This window comes from Sinohyriopsis cumingii, chromosome 6 (genome assembly GCF_028554795.1).
Source record: "Sinohyriopsis cumingii isolate HCF-2022 chromosome 6, ASM2855479v2, whole genome shotgun sequence".
Lineage (NCBI taxonomy): Eukaryota > Metazoa > Mollusca > Bivalvia > Unionida > Unionidae > Sinohyriopsis > Sinohyriopsis cumingii.
The window spans coordinates 68,418,830-68,435,660 of NC_142966.1; the positions used below are offsets into that span (position 1 = coordinate 68,418,830).

The 16,831-nt window shown below is 36.9% G+C and overlaps 1 protein-coding gene across 1 annotated transcript in view; it reads right to left on the reverse strand.

The window, feature by feature from the left end:
* Nucleotides 1-16,831, reverse strand: part of LOC149797136 (mitogen-activated protein kinase kinase kinase 4-like) — a 116,956-nt gene that overhangs the window by 81,287 nt on the left and 18,838 nt on the right. The window contains exons 4-8 of the mRNA XM_089961807.1: nt 9,000-9,269; nt 7,434-7,592; nt 6,675-6,832; nt 2,758-2,946; nt 899-998 (exon numbers count right to left, since the gene is read on the reverse strand). Of these exons, the coding sequence (XP_089817933.1) occupies nt 899-998; nt 2,758-2,946; nt 6,675-6,832; nt 7,434-7,592; nt 9,000-9,269 (876 nt within the window). The remainder of the gene's footprint in view (nt 1-898; nt 999-2,757; nt 2,947-6,674; nt 6,833-7,433; nt 7,593-8,999; nt 9,270-16,831) is intronic.

The window sequence follows — 16,831 nt, forward strand, 5'->3', positions numbered from 1 at the left end:
ATAACAGACTACAAGATAGTAATAATGAATATCTATTTTAAAACAATGTATTTATCTATGAAAACTTCAAGGCTTATGGTAGTTCACTTAGTTGCAATGTGAAACGTTTGACAGATATTAGTATAACCAATTTGGTTTAAGTTGCCAATACTGGGTGACAGATTTAATTTATTTTCAGGCTGAAATAATGATAAAAGAGACAACATTTATGCAAATATACAAACTGGTAATTTATTTATTAATTTCTTGGTTTGGAAAAAAGTAATTCAGAAAACATATTTATTAAAATAATTGCTGGAAGATAATGAATGTATACTAAAGTTAAATGCAAGCTAAATCTGGAAAACAAATCCATGGTGCAGCTCATTTTAGGATAACCAGATATTCGGGTATGTTGATGATTTTATGATAAAACTTGTATTACAATGATGTAAGTGTCCAATGAAAATATGATCGTGCAGATCATAAGGTTGAAGTGGTAAGATTGGCGAAGCAAACAAGATCAACTCATTTAATTTATGGCACTATTAGTGCATTGTATAGTATAATTTTCTTCTGTCACTCTAAAATGTTGTATGTCTCCCAAATGTTGAGGCTGGGGAACATAGAGTCCATTGCAACTGGGGTCCTATGTGCAACACTGAACCCCTGGTCACATCAAGTCCTTACCCCAGCTAACATTAGGTCCTTGCTAGGGCATGGAACAAGGCTATTTATTACCCCAGGACACATTAGGTCATTGTTTGAGATGATTCTGACAAATCATCATGCTATCACTCTACTTTTTTAACCAAGACTCTTCCCCCCTCCACAAACTGTTTTGCTAAGAAATAGAATATAATTTTGCTCTATGAATAATACCTAAAGTAAAAATAGAACAAAAAACATTACTGCTTACTTTTCTCAACATTTTGGCAAAGCCTAGGGCCTTGGAAGCTCTTTCTCTTGCCTCATGAAACAGATTCTTAAAGTTCCGACATGTTTGCTGGAATGTTTGCCTGGAAAGAGAGGGTTTTCTTCAGAAACAGAGATGAACCAATTCATAACATTTTGCATTCCTCAATTTATTTTCCTTCTTATATACCTTTCTTTCAATCCAAAAAATTATATTCAAAACCTTCCTAAGTGTCTCTGAACTTTACATTTTTAATGAATTTAATCTTCTGATTCCCTTCTTAAAACCCTGGAGGAGGGAATGTCAGGGGGGTTGGGGCAGAGCTGAAAATAAAACTCCTCCCAAGCTTTATCAGCTTATGGGCAAGTACATTAACAATCAGTGAAATCCCATATGAGTTGGAAAAGATATGACTGTGAAATTGATGACAAGACAAAGACAAACACAATATATCCAATTCTTTCTGAAGAAAACTGAACGTACTGTTGCCATAGTTGATTGTCAAGTATGATTGTTATTATTTTATTTACTTTTTTGATATTACCCTTCTCTTCTTCATAGTATTGCTCTAATGAACCTGACAACCAAGAACAAGAAATGGAAAATCAAAAAAGTTTCCTAGTGCACCACAACTGCAGATTTTGAGCATTATTATGAAATCTCAATGCATGCAAATACTTTGTTCAAGTCATGCTGACTTCACTGTATGAGATATTGCATGCCCACAAAATACTACTACTATTACAAATTTAACTGATGCTAATCTTCCATATAGTACTCAAAATGAGTAAACACACGAAGAATATGTGTATAACAGTACATTAAAGCAAAATATCTTGCACTACTAAACCAACAAATTCTTCCAGAAATTCCCATTTCTAAGCAATGTCAACCCCTAACGAGGAAAAAAGTGTAATCCAAGTGGACAAAAAGATTAATCCGAGCAGTAAAAGACTAATCCACAAATAACACGATAAAAATTCAATGAGTATATATATATATATATATATATATATATATATATATACATACATACATACATACATACATACATATATATATATATATATATATATATATATATATATATATATATATATATATATATATATATATATATATAATGATTTATTTACCCCTCTAGTCTCTTAACATCAATTACTACTTCAAGTTTTCATACTTAGCACTTTTAGCTTTAAAAAGCAACAGACTCAAATGCGGCATTTCAAAACACTTTGTACTAGCTGAGACTATAAATGTTTTGCACACCAGATGAGCACTAAGTGCTGAGTTACAGAGCCTGGATCTGAATTCAGTTTTACTTTTGTTAACAATACTGAACAATCTCTCACAGTCACCATTAAAATGGTAAAGAACCAATATTCCTTTCATAACCTCACAAAGAAGAGGAAATTTATATCTTCCAGTTTTATAGGTGTCTTATAGCGGGGAAATAAGATGAAAAAAATTAACTCTGTCCACATGAAGTACATTGTCAGGAAGAGTGCCAACTTGATACTTCAGGAGTTCTCACTGGGTGGGACATCATGCTATATGTCTTGGGCATTATGCCCCAGTGTTAGATATCACTATAAACTGCCACATTGCAGACACTGTACCAATATGACTGAATATTTTTTAAAGCTACATTAAAAATCCAAATCACACACACCTCAATCAATCTCTCTCTCTCTCTCTCTCTCTCTCACACACACACACACACACAGATATTCATTTAAAGTAAATTAAAGTCTCCGTGTTATGTGCTAGAGAATGAGTGTTTAAAGGCACACTGCCTGCTGCCTGATTCTGACCACGTATTAAAACATGCAACAAATCAATCAATCAATAAGCAATAATACCTGACACGGGAAGTCCTCTTTCTGTGGCTAGTATTTGGGTTATCATCATCTGATTCCTCTGTCTGGTTGTCACTTTCCTCATCCTCATCTTCATTGACCACAGACCAATCATACAGACTGGTTGTATATTCATCTATCCCTGCCTCAAGGAAGTCTGATATGGAGTTTAGCAGACTGATAGCCAATGTGCTGTAATGGGAGAAAATATTTCTCACAAGATCACGTTCAGCCTGCATTCACATCAAGAACGCGTATCAAACCCTCAACAAAAGTGTTGATAATAACAATGCTCTTGCTTTTTCACCAAAGAGAAGTCAATAATAAACTGGAATTTTTTCACACATCTACTGTTCAAATCTGTAATCTGTTAACACATCTACTATTCAAATCTGTAATCTGTTCACACATCTACTATTCAAATCTGTAATCTTTTCACACATCTACTGTTTGAATCTGTGATGTACTTGTGATAGAGACGCCATAAAATACAAGCAGATCTTTGAGCTATTTAAAGAAAAAAGCTCAGAATCCCAGAATCCACTACTAACTAAAATTACCTAGCTTATCGCTTCTTACCTGGACTGAAGTAACAAAGCACACAACTCTCCCTGATTAGGATGCCAATTCATTGTAGGTTAAACCCCATCCTGCCCAGCAGATGGTAAACATTCATAGGTTGTACAGCTGGAGCAACTGGAAGTGTCTTGCTTAAAGACAAAACTGTAATCGCCAGAAAGAGATTACGATTCAGTCTTGATCCAAATTCTACTGTGCTATCAGCTATGCAATCCATAGGTCTAATACATAGCCCATCAGTATATTGCTATGCTAACAACTATGCAATCCATCAGTCTCTCACAATAAAGCCCATTAGTATACTACTGTGCTAACAACTATGCAATCCATTGGTCTCTCACAATAAAGCCCATTAGTATACTACTGTGCTATCAGCTATGCAATCCATAGGTCTAATACATAGCCCATCAGTATATTGCTATGCTAACACCTATGCAATCCATCAGTCTCTCACAATAAAGCCCATTAGTATACTACTGTGCTAACAACTATGCAATCCATTGGTCTCTCGCTACTGAGCCATTCAAGAAGCTCTTGTACTCCATTTAGACAAGTTCAGGCAGTTTGTTCATAACAGTGGTTGCTTGGTCTAGCAGTGCTATAATTTGACCATCCCAGTGACCACATAGTCTAGTAGCATTGAAATTTGACCATTTGAGTAACTGCATGGTCTAGCAGCATTGTAATTTGACCATTCGAGTCACTGCATGGTCTAGCAGCATTGTAATTTGACCATCTTAGTGACTGCATGGTCTATCAGCATTGAAATTTGACCATTCGAGTCACTGCATGGTCTAGCAACACTGTAATTTGACCATCTTAGTGACTGCATGTTCTATCAGCATTGAAATTTGACCAGTCGAGTCACTGCATGGTCTAGCAGCATTGTAATGGCATTTGTACTGAAATCAACCTTGTGCTAAAAATGGACCATGATGTCACTGTACCTGGCTGCCGCCATATTGTTTTCAGACAAAGCACTTAGAGATGCTTAGCAGCACTTAGTAATTTATGATATATATGCAAAAATAAAGTTGTTTTTATTTGCAATTCCCTCACAATGTAATGTTTTGATATAATCACCTTCAAATATATGTATACAGTAGTAATTTTGTACAAATTATATCTTTGTCATCATTTTGCATTGTTTTAAAATCTATGTTGAATAAAACTCTGGTATGTACACATTAAAGGAATATGTGTGTTTGTGTATGTGTGTGCTACTCTTTTCAACACCATAACTCTAATGAACATAATACATATCTCTATTTTCTAAATTGTCATTCAAAATTATGATTTGTTTGTAAAACTGACATTGAAATAAATATAAATATTCTCTCTTCTTAACTTTGTTACTGATTTTAACCACAATTTTAACTAAATATTCGAATGCATATCTATATTCAGATGAACAAATTTAGTGACTGGTACATGGTTTTCAGTCAGAACAATAACATGGAAAGGATCACTGATCACCATTACGCTGGTTCGCCTTGTCCGAAAGTGGGCTATTAGCCTTTTTAGAAACTGATATCACTGCGTGTGACATTTCACAAAGGTAAAAAGTAAAAGTGCTATTTGACTACAACGTGACTGCATGGTCAAGCAGCATTGTAATATGACCAGTTGAGTGACTGCATGGTCAAGCAGCATTGTAATATGACCAGTTGAGTGACTGCATGGTCAAGCAGCATTGTAATATGACCAGTTGAGTGACTGCATGGTCAAGCAGCACTGTAATTTGACCAGTTGAGTCAATGCATGGTCAAGCAGCATTGTAATATGACCAGTTGAGTGACTGCATGGTCAAGCAGCATTGTAATATGACCAGTTGAGTGACTGCATGGTCATGCAGCACTGTAATTTGACCAGTTGAGTGAATGCATGGTCAAGCAGCATTGTAATATGACCAGTTGAGTGACTGCATGGTCAAGCAGCATTGTAATTTGACCAGTTGAGTGACTGCATGGTCAAGCAGCATTGTAATATGACCAGTTGAGTGACTGCATGGTCAAGCAGCATTGTAATATGACCAGTTGAGTGACTGCATGGTCAAGCAGCATTGTAATATGACCAGTTGAGTGACTGCATGGTCATGCAGCACTGTAATATGACCAGTTGAGTGACTGCATGGTGAAGCAGCATTGTAATATGACCAGTTGAGTGACTGCATGGTCATGCAGCACTGTAATATGACCAGTTGAGTGACTGCATGGTCAAGCAGCATTGTAATATGACCAGTTGAGTGACTGCATGGTCAAGCAGCATTGTAATATGACCAGTTGAGTGACTGCATGGTCAAGCAGCATTGTAATATGACCAGTTGAGTGACTGCATGGTCAAGCAGCATTGTAATATGACCAGTTGAGTGACTGCATGGTCATGCAGCATTGTAATTTGACCAGTTGAGTGACTGCATGGTCATGCAGCACTGTAATATGACCAGTTGAGTGACTGCATGGTCATGCAGCATTGTAATATGACCAGTTGAGTGACTGCATGGTCAAGCAGCATTGTAATATGACCAGTTGAGTGACTGCATGGTCATGCAGCACTGTAATATGACCAGTTGAGTGACTGCATGGTCAAGCAGCATTGTAATATGACCAGTTGAGTGACTGCATGGTCATGCAGCACTGTAATATGACCAGTTGAGTGACTGCATGGTGAAGCAGCATTGTAATATGACCAGTTGAGTGACTGCATGGTCATGCAGCACTGTAATATGACCAGTTGAGTGACTGCATGGTCAAGCAGCATTGTAATTTGACCATGCTGGTGATGACATGGTCCAGTAGCACTGTAATTTGACCAGTTGAGTGACTGCATGATTAAGCAGCATTGTAATATGACCAGTTTAGTGATTGCATGGTCATTGAGCATTGTAATTTGACCATTTGTTTAACTATCTGGTCTAGAGGAATTGTAATTTTACCATACTAGTGACTGCTTGGTCTAGCAGCACTTTTTTTTATTTTTAAGACCGTCCATTAATTACAAAACATTAGACCTCTTTTCTGTGGTGTAATCCTTGATGAATCAAAATAAAACTTCCCACAAATCAAAACTCTAAAAAAGACAACCATATGAACCCCATTTCAGTGCACCTGCATTAGATCTATACAAATAACAACAATAAAACAGTGAAATATCCAAATGATCAAAAAGGTCTTGTTTGATACTGTGTAACTTGTGATCAAATTACTGACTACAGGTTTTTACCAAATCTACCTGAACTTACATTATCAGAGTCTCTGCATAAAATCCACAGGGTAAATATGACCCTCTTGGATGCAGAAACCAAATAATAATGCTGAAATCCAAACCGAGCCAGAAAATACCTGAAGCGTCTCCCAGCCTCTGCCTCCCCACCAATGACATGGGGGCAGATTTTTTTGGTGAAGCTCCATTCCTCTTCTAAGGGATTTTTCAGACTGTGAGAGGCCTCTTGTACATTTTGCAGCATGTACAACCAATTCTGGAGGTACTGGAAGTAGATCTGGTGAAAAAAAAAAATTTGGGAAACAAAGTGTGGTTAAAATTCAAAATATTTACTTAAGTGTTAACAAACACCTAGTTGGTGTGACTTATATTAAAAATGTATATGCATTATGAGACAGAAAATGGAAAAACATCATTGTGTTTGAAAATGACAGACAAATCAAAAGTTTGAAAATATCACAAACACAATAAAACAGACAATATGAAAGGTATATAATGTAAACTTTTTAAAAACTATGCACTGTGCCTCCTACTATGTGTGAAAGCTGATCAGGCCTATTTTACCTCCCCAAAACCACTGGGTGCCTCCTACTATGTGTGAAAGCTGATCAGGCCTATTTTACCTCCCCAAGACCACTGGGGCTCTTGACCATTTAAAGCGGGGCCCACAATGAAGAAGTTTAATTGGTTCAAGAATTATCGTTCTGAACCAAAATATGTGATCAGTCTGCAGAGGAAGCTAGGTAATGCATGGGTTAGTTTAGGAAAATTTTCACTATATTGGCTAAAATTTTATGTTATCAATCCCAAGTTATGATTAATTCACTAAAATCAAGCAATGTCATATCTGTAAAATTTACAATCATCGAGAAGTTTACCTTAAACATCCTAGACATATCATTGTCAAATTCTTCCAGATCCATTGGTGAGGCTTCTTCTGCCATTTCATCATCGCATAAAACGGCAGCCACCATGTACTGATAATACTGCTTGACCATCACTGCCCATGACAACATGTCTTTACACTCACGGATTAACTGTGAATAGACACAACATGGTAAGGTCCCATGCAACACATAATTATACCCTCCCACGTCATTAAAAAGCACTGGGGTTATTGTGATACCCACACCAAATCCACTCTTAAATCACTGGGTGCAATTTCATGAAACTATATGTTGCCAAAGTGGTAACCATCTGTGAAAAAGTAGGGGGTATACTTGGCTCCCACTTGGCTCCCACCCTTGGGGTCCCTAATAGCGAGTCAAAGGTCAAACACACAATAACTTCAATAAAAAGGAGATAGTTTCTGAACCAAAATCAAACAGGCAGTCATAACAGATGGATGCATCATGCATGTGATGGATTCTACCCCTCTATTACTATCTGTAGTGAGAACTGACAAAGGAGCAGGTGGTGCTTGAATATACTATAAAAAGTGTGAATATCTGTAATGGCATACTAGTGTAGTCACTTGGTTTTTGCTTTATTATTTTGTCAATGCAGATGAGAAATCTCCCTAATGCAATCGTAATATCAGTGTGCTAAGTCTGTATTTGCACTGCAAATAAGCAGATATCAGACCAAGATGAAAATAAAAAAAAATTTTATAGAGTTTTTCTTGATTTGTTGCATAAACCGGACTAGTTTCTAATCCCTATTCAATGCCAATCAAGTAGGTAATGCACAAACACAGCCTCAATCTAACATGAGACAATAATCGATGTCTCTGCATGTCAAATGTTCACAGAATGATCTTAAAAGCTACTAATATTTTGTGAAAGTTGTATCAGACCATAATGTCTTGTCAAAAACTACTGATTTAAAGAAGAAGAAAAAACTTTTAACATAAAAGCAGTGTTTGAGCTTGACTACAAAATTTGACTTGACAACCTGGATCAGAAAAATTCAAGCTGTTCTTCATCCAGTTTTTATTTTTCCTTTAGGTGTTTGATCATGGAGGTATTAACAACAATTAACAGACTCTTCAAGTAACTCTTCCTTATAACAGTTCATAACAAAATAATACGAATTTTGGTAGTGATATTAATACTGATGTTTGTTCATCTATAAATGATTGAAATGTAGTTTTTTCTTGCACAGTTAACTTTAGCAAGGTCACGACTGTCTTTCTTGAGAGAAATTCTTGACCATGAGATAAAGGAGCCTGCTAGCCATCTATATAACTATATATAAACTTCTTCAATTAATACACATGATAATTAGGGCAGCCAAAACTGTTTCATGACCTGTTCATTGACACCAGTTTTTTTCAGTACAGGTAAAAACATTCCTTAGTTCATGTTTCAACTTGAATTTTATTTTGAGCTTTAAAACAAAAATTTGCTTGGTGCCCATAAAATTGGATGGTCCAACTATCTGGGTTAATGTTTCATTTATGAGAGTAATTTAACACCGCTTAGACCAAAACAACAATTACTAACCTGTCGTAAACTGAGGAAAGATGGCTCCTTAATAGGATTTTCCAGCTGCTCTAAACGGAGAATCATAGCATCATGGATCACATCTAATAAAATCCGCACAAGGAACAAATATGAAGGTCGAAAAGATGGAAGACCAATGTCTAAAAACTGTTCACTCCAAGCTCCAAAATCAGTGAGACTTGTGCTCCGTGCATATGCTGGAGGATGCCTGTCAAGCAGTTCCAGAGATGGAGAGGAAGACATCTGACTGGAGTAATCATCAGTAGGTGACTGAAAGGAAATAACAAGTAAAAACACTAACATACAAAGCCCAGATCATGTCATAGGAATCTGGAAATAGAAATCCTTGGCTATGTTTTGGTAAGTACTGTGAGCCCAACAGCTGATTATAAACATAAAGCAAGGATGACATTTAACATTAAAAAGTATGAGATTTTTTTTTATACTGAGAGTACTTGCTAGACATTTATTTTCAGATTCTGCAGACTGGGATTGGAATTCTTTATAGTAAAGTATGTTTCTCCAAAAATACTTACCCAATCACATTGGTGCCCCAAGAAATTTGGTACCAACCCCCATCCTTTCAACCAAAGATTACGCATTTATACTTACACAAGTGTGATCCCAGTGGAATCCATCACTGGGATAGTGCCTTAGTTTCCCTGGCAAATCAAGTGAAAGTTACAAGGTTCTGCCTGGAGCTGAGGTTGTGCTGTCGTGAATAGGCATGGTAACTGTCTGGGCAACTACCAGTGTCCTGACAAGATTCAGGTCTCTTTTTGTAAGGTCATTTCATGCAAAAAATCTGAAGAAAGCAGACTGAGCATACCGGCCAAGTGAATCTACTGTAGTTGCTTGAGACATTAATTTCAAAAGGCCATGCTAGTAGAAATCACTTGTATTCTTGAGCCAAAATATGTACAAGTCATGTGTGAGTCCTGTGAGAGTTAAGAGCATGCCAAATGATTAACCCCCATTAGCAAGTGTTAGCATTTGTGGGGGTTTCAGCCAGTACTAAGGGGTTCTGTCTTGATTTCCTGCATTTCCTGTAGAAGAAGCCTTTGACAGCCATCACAGACATTCTCTGTGAGCCAAAGACTGTATCTAAAGGCACATACAGTGTGACCCTGCGATAGCACACTCTGTTATAATGTGAATTCGGATATAACGCAGTCTTGGCATGGCTCCCGAAATTTCATATACATGTATTTTTCTTGTGCACAAAATATTTCTTAAAAAGTACGAAAAAACCGTAAAAAGTTGCTTATCAGTTTGGGGAAGAGATCGCATATGAAAAATACAAGACGATCGTGGCTTTGCTTCTGAAATTTTATATGTATTTTTCTTGTACATGAAAAAGTATTTTTTTTACTTCTTAAAAGTAAGAAGAAAAAACGCATAAAAAGCTTATTCTGGGATCACGTAGGTCTTCGCCAATGTGCAAACTTGGATTGTTTTTCCTTATTAGCTGCAAAACATACCATGTGGCTTTTTTTTTATTTGTTGGCGACATTGTTGGCCGTTTAAACTTTTATATACAACCACTGGTTTGGAGTGCAGAAATTCAGAGGCCCCATGAAAGGAAGCCACAAACTGGATATAAAATGCACTGACATTTTTCTATTGTTACATAAACAAATTCTTTGTCCATACTGATAAACCATCCAAACAGTGCATTGTTATATCATAATCCGCTTATCCTGGCATCTAGCATGAGTTCTGTATGTTGTGAAATATCTGTTTTTTTGTTGTTGACATTTCTGGTAATGGAGATCAACCGGACAAGGCATTGTCTCGTAATCTATCTTTCATCAGATTTCTGGCCGCTCGCTAGTAATTAATAAATTTACAAAGACTGACATTTGTATGTGGATGGTAAGTAAAATTCCTCTTCGTTTTGTTCACATTTTCTGTAATAATCCCCGTCATCAGAACACCTACGTCTCTATCGTTCGTCGACCCTTTGTTAATTTTCAGATGCATGTGTGGAAGGCAGCATCACACTCTTACCGCAAATGTAAAAAAAAATGTTAAAAAAATAAAATAAAAAAATACATCTTACTTATTGGTTTATTCAGCAGACATGGAGGGACAGCAACTAGAATAGTCTAAATGACGGCGAATTCCTTTTTAAAAATATACCAAGATAAAATAGTTTGCTTAAATTTCAAAGGAAACAGATTACTTTTGAAGCACCGACTGTTATGAAAACAGCACCGACTGTTATGAAAACGTACTCGGCAAATGAAAATACCAGTCTCAATCATGCAATACAATTATTTGATGTTGCCGCAACAATAAGAAATGGGCATTCGTTTGGTTCTCCAAAGCTGTCCTTTAGTGGTGACTTCAATAGTGCATGCACCCTTCATCAAAGAAAGCCGACTACAATCTTTCAATAACAGCAAAGAACTTTTCTTCAAAGGAAGTCAGTACCAAACTTAAATAAAAGTGATGGAATCTGATGGATTTTTTTGCATTTTCCAACGTGACTGGAACACGTTAACAGTGCTGTGAATGTTTCCTTTTTGTAGGGAAAAAGTTTATGCCAAAGGCGGCTTAAAATGTACTTTAAAGTAAATGTGCTTCGTCATTTGTTAAGTGATTGTGCTATGTTTTTCCACTGAATTCAGACCCATATGACCTGTTACAAAATTAATGAATATTTTAAAGCTGTGTGTGCATATTTTTGATGGAATCACTTGTATTGTGGATACAATGTATATAATGAAGTTCGCAGGTACACGGTGTTGATACTTTATTCATGCTATACATTAGACATTTGTATATAAACAGGATTCACATGTATGTACCAATTCATGGTTCTCTAAACAAAGTAAAATATTATATTATGTCTTCTCTGTTTTCACTACAGGTGTATTTCTCATTTAATCTGCATCAATTCAAGATGGTAACTGTGCCGACGAAGCACGTATTTTACCGCCCGCATTTTTTAACCCCCCCCAATTGTGTGTGTGTGTGTGTGTGTGTGCGTGTATGTGTGGGGTTCATTTTCTTCTGCTGACTGGCTTGGTTGCATATAACACGGTTCGGTATATAACGCAGTCGGCTTTTATGGCTCCCAACTACCGTGTTATAGCGGGGTCACACTGTACTGGGTCATGCAGTTTCACTTCTGTCAACGAGTTGAACATGGGGAGAGAGCAGATAGTTATTTGTTGGTTGCCTACTTACGGTAACCTCTTTTCAAAAACAAAACCAGTCTGCATCATTAGTATGATTGCGTTTTCATAATAGAACTGCATGGTCAGATACACAAACAGCACATGTAGGTCAATCACCTAGAAGCTGAAGCTAGTGCCAGACCTGCCAACCCTGACGAGTCCCTCTCAGTAAGGCAGTTAATTTTTTTCTCCGTAAGATTGACCAGTTTTCAGTAAGGTGTAACAAAATATCAATAACTGCTATGATAAAGCTGAAAAACATAATTAAAAGTTTGATGCATTGACGATCAACATTATGTTCAACTGAAAAGTTTGTAAAGTACACGCTGACTTTATTTACCACTAGTAAAACTGCACAAACTCAAGTTCCAAACCCTATGCAGCTCAATGGCTTGTTGCTCTCAACTTGACATAATTTTTGGAAATTATTTTCCATTTCACATGACAATGGCAATAATATCTCCTGCCACAAGACATACACAAATTGACATGTGATGTCCAATAAATGTAATTGTGTCTTTTTAAGCTTTTATTCACAAGAATCTGAATACTCCTTTTTATTCTTCTGATTCGATTATCATCACCTTTCTTGAAGAATATTTTCCATTTCGTCTTAAATATGCATCACTTTCTGGACACCATTTTAAAAAATAATATAAGCAGATGCTTCGGATGAACAAACAGGTACAGTTTAAAGTATCTGGGGTGCTGCTGTAAAGTTAGTCTGGTTCCCTGACTAATTTCATTAATTCTAAGATGAAAACTGGATCCAAATAAAACAAAGATGAACCAATTATCCAGATTTTTCAGCTACGATCATTTTCCTGTAATTTTTGCTACTATGCCGCAAGTCCATATTTTAAGGGGAATTTTCGTAAGACTTACGACAAAATCATGAGTTGGTACATCTGTAGTGCTATCAGGAAGTAAGTCTTGTAAGATAATTGCTTCAGTCTATACCATAATGCTACAGTCCAGTAATTTCATCCACTATGACCGAATTGATTGACATATTCAGGGCCATCAACTTTTGGATGTTTTCCAACCAAGCATGTGATGCTGGTTTGCCAATATACTGGTATCATGGATACAGTCAGTCCAGCTGGACTGCCAGCCAGAATGGTCTGCTAGGCACAGGATGCTGCTGCTGTTGGAACTTTCCAGTCAAATGCTATTTGTCAATCTAAGATGTCAGATTCATGACTAACAAAAAGCTGTACACTGACTGTCTGGTCAGCAGTCAGGATTGTGTACAATTAATGGTATATAACCTGCAGGCCAGTCCAGCTAGCAAAGTTTGAAGGTAATCCTGCATGCCATGCTTAAATGTTCTAAAGTCCATGCATAGGTAGTACTAGGGACTTATGCTCAGTGGTTTGCAGAACTGGGTTAAAAATGGACCTAGTTTCATCCAACTCACTTGCCGACATTCTAAGCAACAGAGCTAGATGTAGTATGCAGATCATATTTGATTCCAAAATAGCTAGAGTGGAATCATTTTGCAAGGCTTTGACTGTATGGAGTGGAATCATTTTGCAAGGCTTTGACTGTATAGTGGAATCATTTTGCAAGGCTTTGACTATCAGAAATCTACTGTTTTAAGTATCTTTGTTTCGGATAGAGTTGGCAAATTAATGTCACCAATAAAAATGACCAACGGTTTGGAATTCAGATGAATGCTTGATACCTCATCTTCAGAAGACTTAGATCATTCCTCTTTTTCACTGCACTTCGATTGCCTTTTCACAATGCTGGACCAAATATCTTCTGCTCACAAAGGACACATGCTAAATGGGTCTGAGACAGAACATTTTGTGCTGACAAGGCACTTCGTCCATGACGTATAGTGTCCACACTTCTTTCACCTAACTGACATCTCTGTAATGAGACTAGAATAAACAAAAATGTGCATGCAACAAATATATAATTTGTTCAAGTAGGTGAACTCACGTTATGGAGACGAACCAAGAAAAGCGTAATACACCAAAAACAGAACAATTACACTAGTGAAAACTACCAATCAATATCACATGGACAATAGAGACCAGTAAAATTAAATGCATAAATACAAACAGATTTGCCAGGTACAGTATATCAACCTTTAGACTTACTATACCAGTGAAAAAAAATGTTTGCATGGTCAAATTTGACAATAAATTGCAACAGATTCATCAGAGGCACTGATCATCGTTGCCAGCAACACTTTATACTAGTAACATTCACGATACTGGCAGCCACCTAGTGGGAACAAGAAGAGTTAATCTGTAAGAGTTATTTTCCTTCTGTCTATATGATGCAGGCAGAAAGACATTTATCGCTTTCAGGAAGGGCTGGATTTGGACGGGGCAGGGAGTAATTTTCTACTGCTAATGTGATCAGGTAATGTATTTAATCGAGAAAGTAGTTAGGCCTAGTTACAGACTCTACATAACTGGCATCAAGTTTTGGGAGAAAGGTGACTCCTGCCTTCCAATTACAAAATCTTCTCGAGATCTTTTCTGTATCCTGTGAATTCATTATTTTTCATGTGGTACCAATTATTATGGATTTTATCACTGAATTTTGTAACCCGATGAATACTGATCCTTCTGCAAATTTAGTCATCATACATCTCTTATCAGGCATTTGAAAAAACGTGTTTCTGGTCAGCTAACCACCCATTGTTTCTCACTGCCAACCCTAGCACATTTCCCCCCACAGTAAAAACTAAAATTAAATATAAAAACAAGAGAATCACAAAAAAATCACATCTTATATATATATATATATATATATATATATGTTTAAAAAAAAATACATGCCTACCCTAATTTTAAAATCCATGCAAAAAGGAAACATATATTTTACTTGGCCTAAATATCACTGGATCTTCACAACAATGGTATCAGCCACGAAAATACAGAACAGAGATACCCTACCCAAGTTACTGAAAGACAGTATCATATTTGCCATAATCAGCTCTGGTCTCAATATTATCACATTTACTGTAATCAGCTGTGTATTCAACATTAGTACATTTACTGTGATTAGGTGTGTAGGTGTGTCCTCAGCATTAGTACATTCACATAATCAGCTGTCCTCAGAATGAGTATGTTTACTGTAATCAGCTGTGTACATTTACTGTAATCAGCTCTGTACTCAGCATTAGTACATTTACTGAAAAAGCTGTCCTCAGCATTCGTACATTTACTGTAATCAGGTGTATCCTCTGCCAATGATTCGAAGAAAACTACTGACATTTTCAGCATGTTATGTAAGTAGGCCTCAGACTGCTCAGCTGGCTGACATGTGACTAACAGACAAATGCAAAAGCAGCTGGCCGACATGTGGCCAACAGACAAATGCAAAAACAGCTGGCTGACATGTGACTAACAGACAAATGCAAAAGAAGCTGGCCGACATGTGACTAACAGACAAATGCAAAAGCAGCCGGGTGAGAAATCTGAGCCAGTAGGATGCTTTACTGAAATTTCTCCAATGCTTTTGATTGCATGTTATGAAAACAACTGTTTCAAGTAGGTACTTATAAATATTTCATTTACAGCAAAGCTACAAACATTTTTACTCATGAACATAAATGAATTTATAGTGCATGTACTTTGTCATCTTACTCTTTTCCACTACAATTAGTTAAACAAATTTTAATTGGTTAAATAATAGGCAATAAAAAAACAGCAATGGTATCTTTGGACTAGTTATAGATCTGAAATATTCCACATCAAGATAACTTGTAACAAAGGACAGTGTCTATGTGTGATTTGAATTTTTAATGTAGCTTTAACAATTTTTCAGCCATATCGCAAAGATGTCTGCAGTGTGACAGTTTATAGTGATGTCTAGCATTGGGCATCATGCCACAGACATGAAACATGACATCCCACCCAGTCACATTATCCTGACACCAGGTTTTTGTTTTTGTTCAGGGTTTAACGCCGATTTTTAGCACATGATAGGCTATACATGGCGGCCAGTATAACTGGTGGAGGAAGAACCCTGGAAAACCCAGTGAAGAACCACCGACCCACGAGAAGCTACTGACAGGCTTTCCCACGTACCCACGCTAGTCGAGCCTTGAATTCGAACACACGCAAACAGAGGTGAGATGGCAGTGATCCGGAACAGTGAGCGCTTTAGACCACTCGGCCACTTGGGGCCCCCTCTTGACACCAGGTCATCTTGTCCTAACACTAACCTCTTAATACTGAGCGCCTAGCAAGGCAGCTGTTAGTACAACTTTTATAAGTCTTTGGTATGACTCAACTGGGGGGTTTGAACCACAACCTCCTGCATCTGAGGCAGACCCTCTAACCACCAGGCCACCGAAGCAGTCGTAACAAAAGACAGAATGGGAGGGGAACAGAGAATATGGCAAGAATAGCCTTCTATATATTAAGTCTTGTTTTAATACAATGCAAATCTAAAGTGTCAAATGTAAAGTACATTTCTTTGTGTACGTTTACAACATTTTGAAATTTTACATTAAACAATGCCTTCATGCAAATTAAGACAAAATTTTGTGTTCATGTGTGTTACTATGCTAATTTAATTCTTACCAGTTCCTGATTAGAATGTTTAGCAGTCTAATGAAATGTACAATATATCTAACAAATAATGACTAACTTCCAAGTCAGCAGAGTTGTTTGATAT